The 12,316-nt window shown below is 39.3% G+C and overlaps 3 protein-coding genes across 6 annotated transcripts in view; 1 reads left to right on the forward strand and 2 right to left on the reverse strand.

Annotated features, from left to right (window-relative positions):
* Positions 1-1,174, reverse strand: part of mtrr (5-methyltetrahydrofolate-homocysteine methyltransferase reductase) — a 29,899-nt gene extending 28,725 nt beyond the window's left edge. For 2 of the 3 annotated variants that reach the window (XM_083936575.1, XM_083936573.1), the window contains exon 1: positions 835-884. The gene's annotated coding sequence lies outside the window, so the exon portion shown is untranslated. Of the gene's footprint in view, positions 1-834; positions 885-1,141 lie in introns of those variants that run through there. The other variant, XM_083936574.1, reaches the window with a different exon arrangement.
* Positions 1,175-1,435: 261 nt separating this feature from the next.
* On the forward strand, positions 1,436-7,135 carry cct5 (chaperonin containing TCP1, subunit 5 (epsilon)). Its single transcript, XM_083936305.1, has 11 exons — positions 1,436-1,656; positions 2,522-2,582; positions 2,693-2,857; positions 3,625-3,823; positions 4,880-5,072; positions 5,488-5,637; positions 5,732-5,851; positions 6,035-6,220; positions 6,303-6,440; positions 6,585-6,765; positions 6,858-7,135. The coding sequence occupies exons 1-11, from the start codon at positions 1,552-1,554 to the stop codon at positions 6,983-6,985; spliced, it is 1,626 nt and encodes a 541-aa protein (XP_083792431.1). The 5' UTR covers positions 1,436-1,551; the 3' UTR covers positions 6,986-7,135.
* An 87-nt stretch (positions 7,136-7,222) lies between these two features.
* Positions 7,223-10,275, reverse strand: cmbl (carboxymethylenebutenolidase homolog (Pseudomonas)). Of its 2 annotated transcripts, none has more exons than XM_083936478.1 (6): positions 10,166-10,275; positions 8,968-9,185; positions 8,409-8,516; positions 8,098-8,240; positions 7,891-7,982; positions 7,223-7,778 (listed from the first exon to the last, which is right to left on the reverse strand). In XM_083936478.1, exons 2-6 carry the CDS (start codon positions 9,180-9,182, stop codon positions 7,599-7,601), a joined length of 738 nt encoding a protein of 245 aa, XP_083792604.1. In that variant the 5' UTR covers positions 9,183-9,185; positions 10,166-10,275; the 3' UTR covers positions 7,223-7,598. The 2 variants fall into 2 exon arrangements, with proteins under 2 accessions (XP_083792604.1, XP_083792605.1); XM_083936479.1 differs by having other exon boundaries at positions 8,968-9,182; positions 10,166-10,264.
* Between the last annotated feature and the right edge of the window lie 2,041 nt (positions 10,276-12,316).

Below are 12,316 nucleotides of genomic sequence, written 5' to 3' on the forward strand. Positions count from 1 at the left end.
AAGTCCCAGTGTGCGCAACACCATGGCATTCTGCCGTATGTGCTTTGAAATGCTGCAGAAATATATATTTTTAAATACTTTTGTCATTGACTTATTAAATCGTGGCATTTAAAAAGTCAAGAGACGAAGGGGTTGATTACCATTCTTTGTTTATTTGTTCATTTATTTATTTAGATTGTTATTTATTCTTTCTTAATATCCCTTTTACATTCTATTTCATTTGCTTATTTTTTGTTCATTTATAATTTTGGATTGAGTTAAATAAATATGCAAGACATTATAATATATATTTGATAGGAATATATTAATAAATTGTATTTTATAAGATACTTGTTAATTAAAGTAAAACAAACGGTTGAGTTTGGGGATAAAAAATAATTAAGGAATAAAAATAATGACAAATGTACGACAGAGGAAGCTTGTTAACGGACTAACAATGAATTCTGGAGAAGGGAGAATTAGATTTCTTCCCACTCTTTTTCGGACATGTCAAAAAGAAAAATAAATTGTGTAGTGTTACTATCTTCTGTATGACTTCTTCTGTTTTTCATGTTTGAAATCCATTTAAAATCATATTTAAAAAAAATCAAAAGTCGCCTTATGAAGAAAAAATATTCACCCCTTACAACAGTTATATTTAAGCAAAGAAGGAGGGGTTATGCATCCTATTCCCTTGTTGTCAACATTCATTATTGTCCCTACCACTACTCAGAAAGACAGTGTCATTTGAGCCCCACTGAGCTCTGGACGTTAAGTCAAAGCAGCTACTGTTGAGGTTATATTCAAAAATATTGTATTCAGTTATCGCGCTGTTGTTTTCCCGAGTCATCTTACCTACACACTACAAATTTTGACAGCTGACAGACAGACTGCAACCCTGCAACAGCCCTCGACACACCACCACAAAGACCCATCATGTATCCGGACGTTACGTCAGTTTTTAACGCAGCATTACGAAAGTGAACGAGAATTTGATTTATCTTTTCATTTTTGCTAAATGTTAGCAGTTAGCAATGTGACAACTACTTAATAACAACCGACATCCGATGCCCGAGCTACACCTATCATTTAAAAAACAATTTACAGAAAAGTCAGAAGTAGATATAAAGTATGTGTGAAGTTCTCGAGATGTGTTTTCTACCTTTTTGGTAATCACTCCTCGTGGAATTTTGAGCATATCTCGAATTCACGCGAGATCAAGGCACAGGCAGAGTTTGGACGTGATCGGAAGAAACCACTTTATATAAAAACACTTTCTTTTATTTATAACCTTAACATATTCTGTGTGAAAGGGTTGTAATATTTTTTCAGAAAACCTTTCAAAAACAGTTCACTTAATTGTGCATTGCCTTTCTCGATAGAAGGATGTTTAAATGTATAATAAGACACACTTAAGGCTACTTGGTTCCGCCCTCCCCGCCCGTGGAGCCTTCCAGAAGTCGCCGGCAGAAGCGTGCGACTTGCAGTTCAGCCACACTCCAGTTTTCCATCGTAAAAACTCATTATTTTATCCGTTTGACGCTTTTAAAGCGTCCCGACCCCTCAGTCAACATGTCTGCTTTGGGGACACTAGCTTTCGATGAGTATGGGAGGCCTTTCCTCATCATTAAAGACCAGGACAAGAAGACACGGTTATCGGGCATTGACGCACTGAAGGTACAATGGGCTAACTCAGCTAACGGGAACCGAATGTGGCATGTCGGTTAGCAGCCACTTGCTGATTCTCTATACGTTGCATGACGATAGAAACGATATAAACCTACAACAATATGTTCTGTATTAAAGCTATGGTGTTTAATCATATATCCAACCATCAAGCTGAGCTGTTGGTACAATAGCATCATCCAAAGGATTAGCTGTTAGTCATGCTAACAGTGAGGCCCATGTGCTTTCTGTAAGGCGTTCCGGTGGGTGGTGCGACACAGGGCTGTGTCCTAAATACAGGCTCCGTACGAGTGCTGGAAATCCTTAAAAACACTTGAATTTTAGTGTGGTGTTTGAAAGGTGCTCGAAAGTCATGTCACATGGGATGACACGTATAATATAAAACAAAAAAAGAGGATCTGCAAATTCTAGTGATTGAAAACTGTCTTTCTGACATTTTTGCATGAACGATTACTTTTGACAAATATTAAAATGATCAAAATTCGACTAATTGTTGCAGCTCCAATAGCAAGTCTACTTACAATATGTAGAAAGCGCTATAACATTTAATTCAATGTGATAAGTGAAATAATAAGCATACTGTATATATTGTATACAAATATGTATATAGTTTCCACATCTATAAGGTGCTGGAAAATAATGAAAATGCATCTTGAAAGTACTTGAATTAGACTTTAATTTTGGGAAAGATGTAGGAACTGTGTAATTGGTCGCCATTGATGCAAATCAATTCCATATTAAAGTTTCAACTATTTTTCACAGATGGAAACTTCAGTCTGACTTTGGTAAAGAGACCAAGAACAAGATCTCTCTTTTTCAGAATGTGAGCTGATTTGAAATTATGTTTGTTTTGCAGTCTCATATTATGGCAGGCAAGGCAGTTGCGTCAACGCTTAAGACATCTTTAGGACCTAATGGTGAGTATCAACCAATTTGGCGTCCCTCCTTCATACACCCATGACAGCAATTTTAATCATTTAGCCAAGATCACACTCCTGAAACACTTTTATTCCCATTTTGGTCCCAGGTCTTGACAAGATGATGGTTGACAGGGATGGAGAGGTGACTGTTACCAACGATGGAGCCACTATTCTCAGCATGATGGATGTGGACCACCAGATTGCCAAGCTTATGGTGGAACTCTCCAAGTCCCAAGATGATGAAATTGGAGATGGAACTACTGGAGTTGTTGGTATGGGAAATGGATCTGCAACTATCAGCTGATCATCAGAAAAACCACCACCAAACATTTTGATAATCACTTAATTGTTAAGTCATTTTTCTCAGAAAGGCAGAAAATACTCATTTCAAACTCAAATATGGAGATTCCCTGCTTTTCATTGTTCAATATAATGAAACAGAATGTATTTGGGATTTGGACATTTAAAGACGTCACCTTGGACTTCTAGAAAATGGGATAGACATTTTTCCCTATTTCTGACATTTCCTAAACCAAACAATTAATCAAGAAATGAAAAGCTAGCTGCATGGCTTAAGTAACATGAGGGAGCATAGACAGTGGGGTTTAATTCATTGTTGACTTCCACTGGTGCCTTGGGGCGTGTATATATCAGAGTCGTTTGGGGAAAAGATAACTGCAATAGTGCTGTTTTTTTTTTTTTAATTCACAATTGAACATTCATTTTCATATTCAAATATCAGTTATTTCTTTACAATGAAAGAATACATTAAAATGTATCATTGATAGCCTTACTAACAGGTCGGAGTCTTGATGCCTTGATAAGGTTTGCTTTATCATAAATGCACTGATACACATTTTAATCATCCTGCAGCCATCAAAACTGAACAGCATGTTTCAGAAATATGCTTAATCAATTCCCATAGCCTATTTGACATCAGCAAAATTGTTGTAGCTATGAAGAAAACCTGACATCTTTGAAGCACATTCTAGCTATTGTTGGTATTATTGTCTTAATAAGTTTTCCTCTTCCTCATCAGTGCTGGCTGGGGCTCTGCTTGAGCAGGCTGAGCAGCTGCTGGACCGTGGAATCCACCCCATCAGGATCTCTGACGGTTATGACCAGGCCGCACGCATTGCCATCGCGGAGCTTGACAAAATTGCTGAAACTTTACCCTGCGATCCCAACAACACTGAACCCCTCATTGAGACCGCCATGACAACATTGGGATCAAAAATGTGAGTATGGTGTTCCCAACAGTGTTGTTTTTGTTACTGATTTTATAATGTTCATGATATAAATGGGGTAGACAAAATATTAGAAACACTTCCTTAGTATAATTCAATACAGTTAAACAGCATCACATGTGCCACAGTGCTGCAGTCTGTCTCTATCCTTCTCTCTGCTGACAATTGAGCCACTGTTATGTATGAAGTTAGCAGTGTGTGGGTCGTGCCGGATTTTAGCTGTTTATGAAGGGCGCACTCACACAGTCCGTCCGTACCGACCCCCGTGCTTAGGGTACTTGTCCCCCCCTACCTCTCCCCCCGCGGGCCAGGCCCATTTGTACTCGCACTACCCGGGCCTCGGCAGAATGCTTCTTGCCTGTCTATACGTCATCACGTCGTAAAACGTCATATGCATTGAATGACGTCATCGCAATGCGTCGCTTTGTTTACAAATCTTTCCATAGACCTCAGAGTTTTTGTGCGTCTTGTCGACTGATTTTGAATATTTTCATCGACCTAATCTGCAGTAAACACTCCACCTCCACATCACACCAACATGAACCTTTCTCCGCCATTGTTTTAAATGTCCGCGCATGGGCCATCTTTTTTTTTCTTTTCTATGTCCGAACAGGCGCACATTAAATGACGTCAGAACCGCCGTAGACCTCTTGCTCGTTTGCACATTGTTCAAACGTGCTTTACAAAAGTCCACCTCTCCCAGACGGTCCGTGGCCTGCAAGCGTGCGGCTCCTAGGCGCGGTACAGTTGCACTCACACGGGTCAAACGAACTAGACTTTACCCGTAAAACCTGTTTGGGCACGGTAAGAATGGACAGTGTGAGTGCGCCCTAACAAAGCAGGTCGGCTCACACGTGTGTGAAATGACACACTGGAGCAGCATTACGCTGCCTTTGCTTGATCCAGTGTGAATAAACAATGCCAGTGTTCATTGCGGCACTGTTGCAGAATCTTGGTGTGAAGGACACACACACACAAGGTAATGTCGTTTTATTCTGTGACATCAGCTAAGATATTGCATATTAAAGTTCTACTGTTGTCTTTTAGTATCAACCGGTGTCACAGACAGATGGCAGAGATTGCAGTGAACGCCATCCTCACTGTAGCAGACATGGAGAGGAAGGACGTAGACTTTGAGCTCATCAAGATGGAGGGCAAAGTAGGAGGCAAGCTGGAGGACACGCAACTCATCAAGGGAGTCATAGTTGACAAGGAGTTCAGTCACCCTCAGATGCCCAAGGTACAAATCCAGGAGAATATCATATTGTATACATTATAAAATCTCCAGTTTTGTCTTTGATCACATGGAAACAAATAATTGATAGTTCAAATGGACAAAATAAATATATATATATATACAACATTACAAACTACACCAGAATTTTCTTTACATTTTTGCTGAAACTGTAACTGTTACAGCAAGCTGTTTAATGTGAATGTGATTACTATAAACATGCATTGTGTAGAGATTGATTGTTAGAAGCAAACAGTAAAAAGCTAAACATAAAAAGTAGTGTGTTCCTTAGAACAAAAAGGGGAACTTCCATTTGCTCTATAGTGCTGCAGCCAAACACTACAGATTACATCCCATTTTATTTTTTTGTGACCACTATAAGATAATGATGCTGACTTATAATATTCTGTCCCCCACACAGGTTCTGAAAGATGTTAAAATTGCTATTCTTACCTGCGCATTTGAGCCACCTAAGCCCAAGACCAAGCATAAGTTGGATGTGACCTCAGTGGATGATTACAAAGCACTCCAGAAATATGAAAAGGAGAAGTTTGAGGAAATGATCCAACAGGTTAGTGCTGCAGCATCTTAAGGTAATACAACTGAATTTTTCAAAACATTGCTTTGGCATATGTGCTTACAATGTAAACTCGTATTTCTTTTAGGTCAAAAGCGTTGGTGCTAACTTGGCCATTTGCCAGTGGGGCTTTGATGATGAAGCCAACCACCTTCTGCTGCAGAACGAGCTGCCAGCCGTGCGCTGGGTGGGAGGGCCGGAGATCGAGGTGAGAGAGAATTTTCGCATGTCCTTGATGTACAGTTTCTTTTGAACAAAATATTTCCACATTCTTCATCACTTCGATCACTCATCTATTCACATCTTATGGAGATGTGGTGCTGATTCAAAAAGTATAATGGGCTTCATGGTTATTGTTGAGGCATCCAACATCAATGTGTTTTCTCTGCAGCTGATTGCCATCGCCACAGGAGGCCGCATCGTACCAAGGTTCTCTGAGTTGACACCAGAGAAGCTCGGCATAGCTGGTGTGGTGAAGGAGATCTCCTTTGGCACTACAAAAGACCACATGTTGGTTATCCAGGAGTGCAAAAACACCAGGGCTGTAACCATTTTCATCCGCGGAGGCAACAAAATGGTAAGCACAAATGGGAGTGTCCTATTAACATATTAAGTTCTTTTAATGTACTTCTACCTTTTTTTTTTCTATCTCTCGTTAGATCGTTGAAGAGGCTAAGCGCGCTCTCCATGATGCTCTGTGTGTAATTCGCAATCTAGTCAGAGACAACCGTATTGTGTATGGAGGAGGAGCCTCTGAGATTGCGTGTGCTCTGGCTGTCAATCAGGCTGCAGATAAGGTGAGGCGCACTAAAAAATCCTGTATTAAATATGGTATTACTTAAAAAATAGTTTGACACTTTTTTGCCATTTCTGGTGCTGCTCTTGTAGTCTTAAGATCTCCCTCTCTCTCTCTCTCTCTCTCTCTCTCTCTCTCTTTCTAGTGCCCATCATTGGAGCAGTATGCCATGAGGTCATTTGCTGATGCTCTGGAGGTAATCCCAATGGCGCTGGCTGAGAACAGTGGGTATAACCCAATCCAGACCATGACAGAAGTCAGAGCCAGACAGGTCAAAGAGGGCAACCCCTTCCTCGGCATAGACTGTCTGCACCACAACACCAATGGTAAGGAAGCAACTGTCAGACAGTGGTAACACCACACTTAAATTGCAAAGCAAGACAACATGATGTTGAATGGCTTTTTTCCTCCTTCGCAGACATGAAGCAGCAACATGTGGTCGAGACCCTGATTGGCAAGAAGCAGCAGATCTCACTTGCTACTCAGGTAGTCAAGATGATCCTAAAGATTGATGACATCCGAAGCCCAGGAGAGAGCGAAGACTGAAGGCCTCCTAGAACACATTGAGATCTCTAGAGGCTTTAGGCACTTTCCCGAGCAGCCCAAACCGCACTGCATAATGCTATTTATCATTTGATATAAAATGTTCAAGCTGTTGTAGTATCAAAGTCACCATTAAAATGTTGGTCCGTTGAACTTTCCAGACTCCGTCGTTTTGATTTTGAGACTCCAATATTAAACATGATAAAGATACATATTTATTTGTGTATTCCATGTCAGGTGTACATTAGATGCCTTTTAAAAACATTTACTAAAAATAAGTATTCTGTGAACCTTATATATTGCTGGCATTGTTACATTAAAAACTGCATTTTTCTGCAAGAATGCTGAATAGTTTTAGCTTTACAATTCAAATCCATTGTTCATTAACATTTCATATGATATATTCATTTCATATTCAGTTCCTCAGTATTCACAGGTTCATATGTGAACAACCTAAAACAACTGATATGTCACCAAATTATGACTAATATCGCTGCTAAATGTTGCCCTTTTCAGGTTTTCATCCCGTCTGGTACAGTGTGCTTAGAAACATGGTTCGAACACTCCAGTGCTAGATTTAACTGACTCCCTGTGTTGATTCTTCTGGCCTTCTCATTTACAAGTACTTGTTGAGCCAGTTGAGCATGTCTGCTCTGGCTGCCAGGATGCTGGGCTTGTCTGTGGGGTTGATGTCCTCTCTCTTGCGGTGGACAAACCCATGAGTCTGACCAGGAAAGATCTTCACCTGGTAATCCACTGTGCATTTCTCTTTGAGCTTCGCTTCAAGGATGCTCACCTGAAGCGCAAAAGATGAAACACCATTTGGTATTCAATTACCAGGGTGAAGCATCAGGAACTCACTATCAACCGTATATTTATGAAAGCTTCAAAAATTGTTGTGTACTGACCTGGTCCAGAGGGATAATCTCATCTTTTTCCCCAAAGATGAACAGCGTAGGACTCTTCAGTGCATACCTATCCTCTCTTTCACGGACAATCCCTGCACAGTGTCGCATAGCATAAGGCCATCATAAAATCCCTGTGCGGTCAGTCATACTGCAACTTGTGTCAGAGCACATTTTGCCATAGGTGACATGAAGTGAGCTGGCACATACCATAGAAAGACACTCCTGTTTTGATGTCTGGATATTCCAGGGTGAGATAATGTGTGGCAGCCCCTCCCCAGCAGAAGCCCACTGCTCCAACGCGTTCGGCTGCACACTGCTCAGTCAGGTACCTCAGCACTGCATCCACCTCTCTGGAGAAGGAAATAAGACCAAACAAAACATCAGATCATTTCAATAACTCCCTCCATTTAATAACTTTAAATGTCAGGAAAACACACCTTAAAATGCAGAACACCTCCCAAAGTTACATACATTTTCACCGGGGACATCAGTGAAAGTGAAAATAGACTTTTAGTTACTTGTTTATGCGTATTGGCTGTTTGTCTTGAAGCCACTCTGAAAATTTGGACCAGTCACTTGTTGGACTCCAGGGCTCCTTTCCAGCATACAAGTCTGGACAAACAGCTCTGCTCAAAGCAAAACAACAGCATTAGAAATCATTAACGTTACTCTCTGTTTTACTCTCGTTACTCTCGTTACTCTCTGTTTATATTCACTGTTCACTACACCGTTCACTGTTTATTTATTATTTATACTTAATATTCTGCTGCTAATACTCACTCAAACAGCTGTCAACTTAGATGTTATATTATATTTTATTTTATTTTATATTTTATTTGTTGTAGATATGTATATATCTTGCCTCCTTTTATATTTTATATTTACCTTTTATATTGTATATTTTTTGGTGGTTTCTGGAGCCTTGCAACGGAATTTCGTTTGTATACATGAAAATGTGTGTCAATGACAATAAAGTTTGTCTAAGTCTAAGTCTAAGTCTAAGTCTAACGAACCACTGCACACACACTATCACTATCCACTCTTTCTGTAATGTGAAGTATACTGATTTCTACTCACATGTATCCGTTGGCAGCCAGCATATCAGCGATGTATCTTGTGTTGGGAAGCTGCCACCCGTAGATGTCATGTATGACAATGACAGCCTTTTTGGTTGCAACGGATGGTTTCACTACATACGCTTTGATGTGCTGTATCTGGATCTCCTGGCCGAGCCCTCCATAATCCATCCGATCGCCTATATCACAGGGGCATGGCTTGGCTTCATTTGCCATCTGCTGACAGACAGAAAGAAAGATAAATGGAAAGGGAGGCAACTGCTTGGGGCCCCAGGCCAGTGGGGGGCTCCCAAGGGCTGCCAAACTTCAAACTACAGCAGTGACAATCATAGACTGTATAAAAAATTTGACAATGCACAAAGTTTGCAATGACGGTAGGAGACCTGACCTCCCTGAGGGGGCCCCACCTGACTCCACCTGTTGATTTATTGTTCTTCATATTAATAGGTTTCAAATATTGTTTATTTTTGTATTGTTTAGAATAAACAACTTTTAAAAATAACTCAAATGTGCACATTAGTTTACATTTCGCAATTTTTTTGTTGGTGTTATTTAGACTTAGACTTCTCTTAATTGATCCCTTTGGGATAAGCTCCCGCAAGAAAAATGAGTTTCCAGCAGCTTACAAAAAACACAAGGGAGGTATAAAAAAATTACAGTATAAGATAAACAATATCCTCTTAGCTAAATACATATAGTAAGTAAAAACAATAAACAACTGTTTATTATTATTACTTATAACATGATGATGAATGATGGTTTCGAGGGGCCCCCTAAACTTTTTGCCCTGGGCCCCAACAGACTCTAGGACCGCCCCTGTGGTCACTTAAAGTAAAGCGTCATTCCTCTGACGCGTGCTTCGACCCGGGAGTCACACACGTTTATATATGCAGTAAGAACAATCTGACGTATAATGAGAGTCCATGGTAACTCATGGTTGGCGATCAAAAAAGAATCAGATTCACTTCAGTTAGATAGTGCCTTTTTCTTTTCTTTTTTTTAACTCTTACTCGACTACTTGCTTGTCAGTGACAAAGTTTCTTGACGCAGCACAACACTCTATATTTTCTTCATGATTCGGCCTTTGCAACACAATGACACAGCATTTTGCACATATACGTTCTAGCCCAGAATCTCTTCTTGGTCTCAAACAAAAAATCATTTCAAAGTAAGTCCGTTTCTATAGATCAGAGACATACAGTGTTCCGAGTTGGCGATGGAAGAGGAGAATATTCAAGTGCACAAAGTTGCAGGTTAAGTCTGAGTCGGTGATCGTAAATCCAATGTTTTTGTACCAGTGTCGGGTCAATGAACGAAATTCCTGCAGGGACCTTCAAAATAAATGCTCTACGTTTCCGGTTTCAACACTTCTTTTCTTTTTTCTTTTAAATACAGTCTAAGTTTCAACAGTCCATATTTTCTAAGTAGCATCAGGAACCGCACAGAGAATATTTGGTAGCATCTACAAAAAAACGAGGATTCTACACAAAAAATAAAAAGTCATCGCAGTTTTATGCAATAATTGTGTTAATCATAATAATAACAAACAAAAAAATTAGGTCAAAACGTGCCATGTAGGCCTGTAAATTGAATCATATTGATTGCATTTGTGACCTAAGTGTTAAATAACGGGTCATTTAGATATGTAGCTTTTGTTCTGTTCTTTATCGTAAATACTGCAGCATGTGCATTTTTGATTAAATTGATCTATCTTCTGCCAGTGAGAGGTGTTTGTGGGTTCCTGCACTTTATGTTATATACTGTATATATTTCTGTTCTGTTTGGATGTGACGAAGGACAAAGCTATACACCACATATTCTTCTAGTCTTGTTCGATGTTCAACCTCCTCAGAAGTGCCTTTCAAAAGGCACCGCTGGGATTCGAACCCAGGATCTCCTGTTTACTAGACAGGCGCTTTAACCATCTAAGCCACGGCGCCGATGTCTCGCATGGGTGATAATGCACGAGTGGTACATACCAAGCCGTATGATGGGTTCAAAGGTGCATGTGAAATTGATGATATTGTCCCAGTAGACTTATTACAGTGAGTCAGTTTCAAAGACTGCATCAATAAGAGCTTGCGTGCATAATGGTAAAGTTACAATGTTAATTAAAATGTGACCATCAACAGTTAATATTATGATCAATTTGTTTACTTAAGATTGTAAATGAAGGCTAATTGTGCTCTCCATCTGTTAGATTAGTATGTCAAAATATCTCCAGATGTTTCTTGGGTTTTTGTTTGAGTTATAACAAAATCAGGGTTAATATTGTCATATGCCAGCAAACAGGTAACTTTCAGGTTACAACATACATAAAAAATATGTTAATGAATTTCTGATGAGACTAGATGAAAACTACTTCAACTAATCACCTTCAGGAAATGTTCCCAGAACATTCCCTGCCTGGTTTTCTAAAAAAGGACAGGGTTACCTAACAAAAGGCAATCTTAACCCTAAGTGTCATATTATTTTTGTTTAGTGCAGCGTTCTTCAATGCTTTTTAGGCCAAAGACCCCTAGCTGAAGGAGAGATACAATAGGGATCTGCCCAAACATATATTAAGTATACAATTAAGTTTGCATGTTAAATTGGGCCTACAATTAGGCCTATATGTAGGCCAATGATAATTATTGATATATTTATATAATTTCTATAAATGTTAAACATATTTGTGGAAGTATTAACTGTATCTTTGAATGGCTACTGTAGTAGCTATCTTATACCAGTAACCCTAGCCTGTTGTGTGAATTCAATACTTTGTTTGGTTGTTGTTTTTTTTCACAAATAAGCCAATTAATCTTAGCTAATGATAGGCTGGATGCATGTTGGAGTTTATTTTCAGACAAAAAAAAGAAACTGTTAAATCACAGTTTAGTTTTCTGTCTTTGACCATGCGTGCTGACGATATTTATCATTGAAGTGGATGAGAGCAAGAAGGCATCTCTTGGTGTTTTAAGCTCCAGAAGAAAAACTAAAACCGTAATAATAATACATTTTATTTGTATTGCACTTTACATTCAACAATCTCAAAGTCCCTTCAGAGCAGAATAGAAAAAAAGAAAAAGAAAATAAGTAATAAGTTAAAAGGAGAACATATAAAAGACATTTAGCAAGACCTACTGCTACAATGAGCACATGTTCTGAAAGATAACAAGAATGCCTACATTTTGAGATTGAAATGATATCTGAGAAGTGAACGTAGTGGAAGCTAGAGGAGATTTAGTCAAAAGGTTTCATCAAGCGAACTCAACAGCTAAAGCCAGAGTGAGGCAACATCACACCGTACACTCTGAAACGCAATGCACACTCATTTTAAACTCTGATCATAAAATGAAACTTAAACTGTG

The sequence above is a fragment of the Echiichthys vipera genome, assembly GCF_963691815.1.
Source record: "Echiichthys vipera genome assembly, chromosome: 21".
Lineage (NCBI taxonomy): Eukaryota > Metazoa > Chordata > Actinopteri > Perciformes > Trachinidae > Echiichthys > Echiichthys vipera.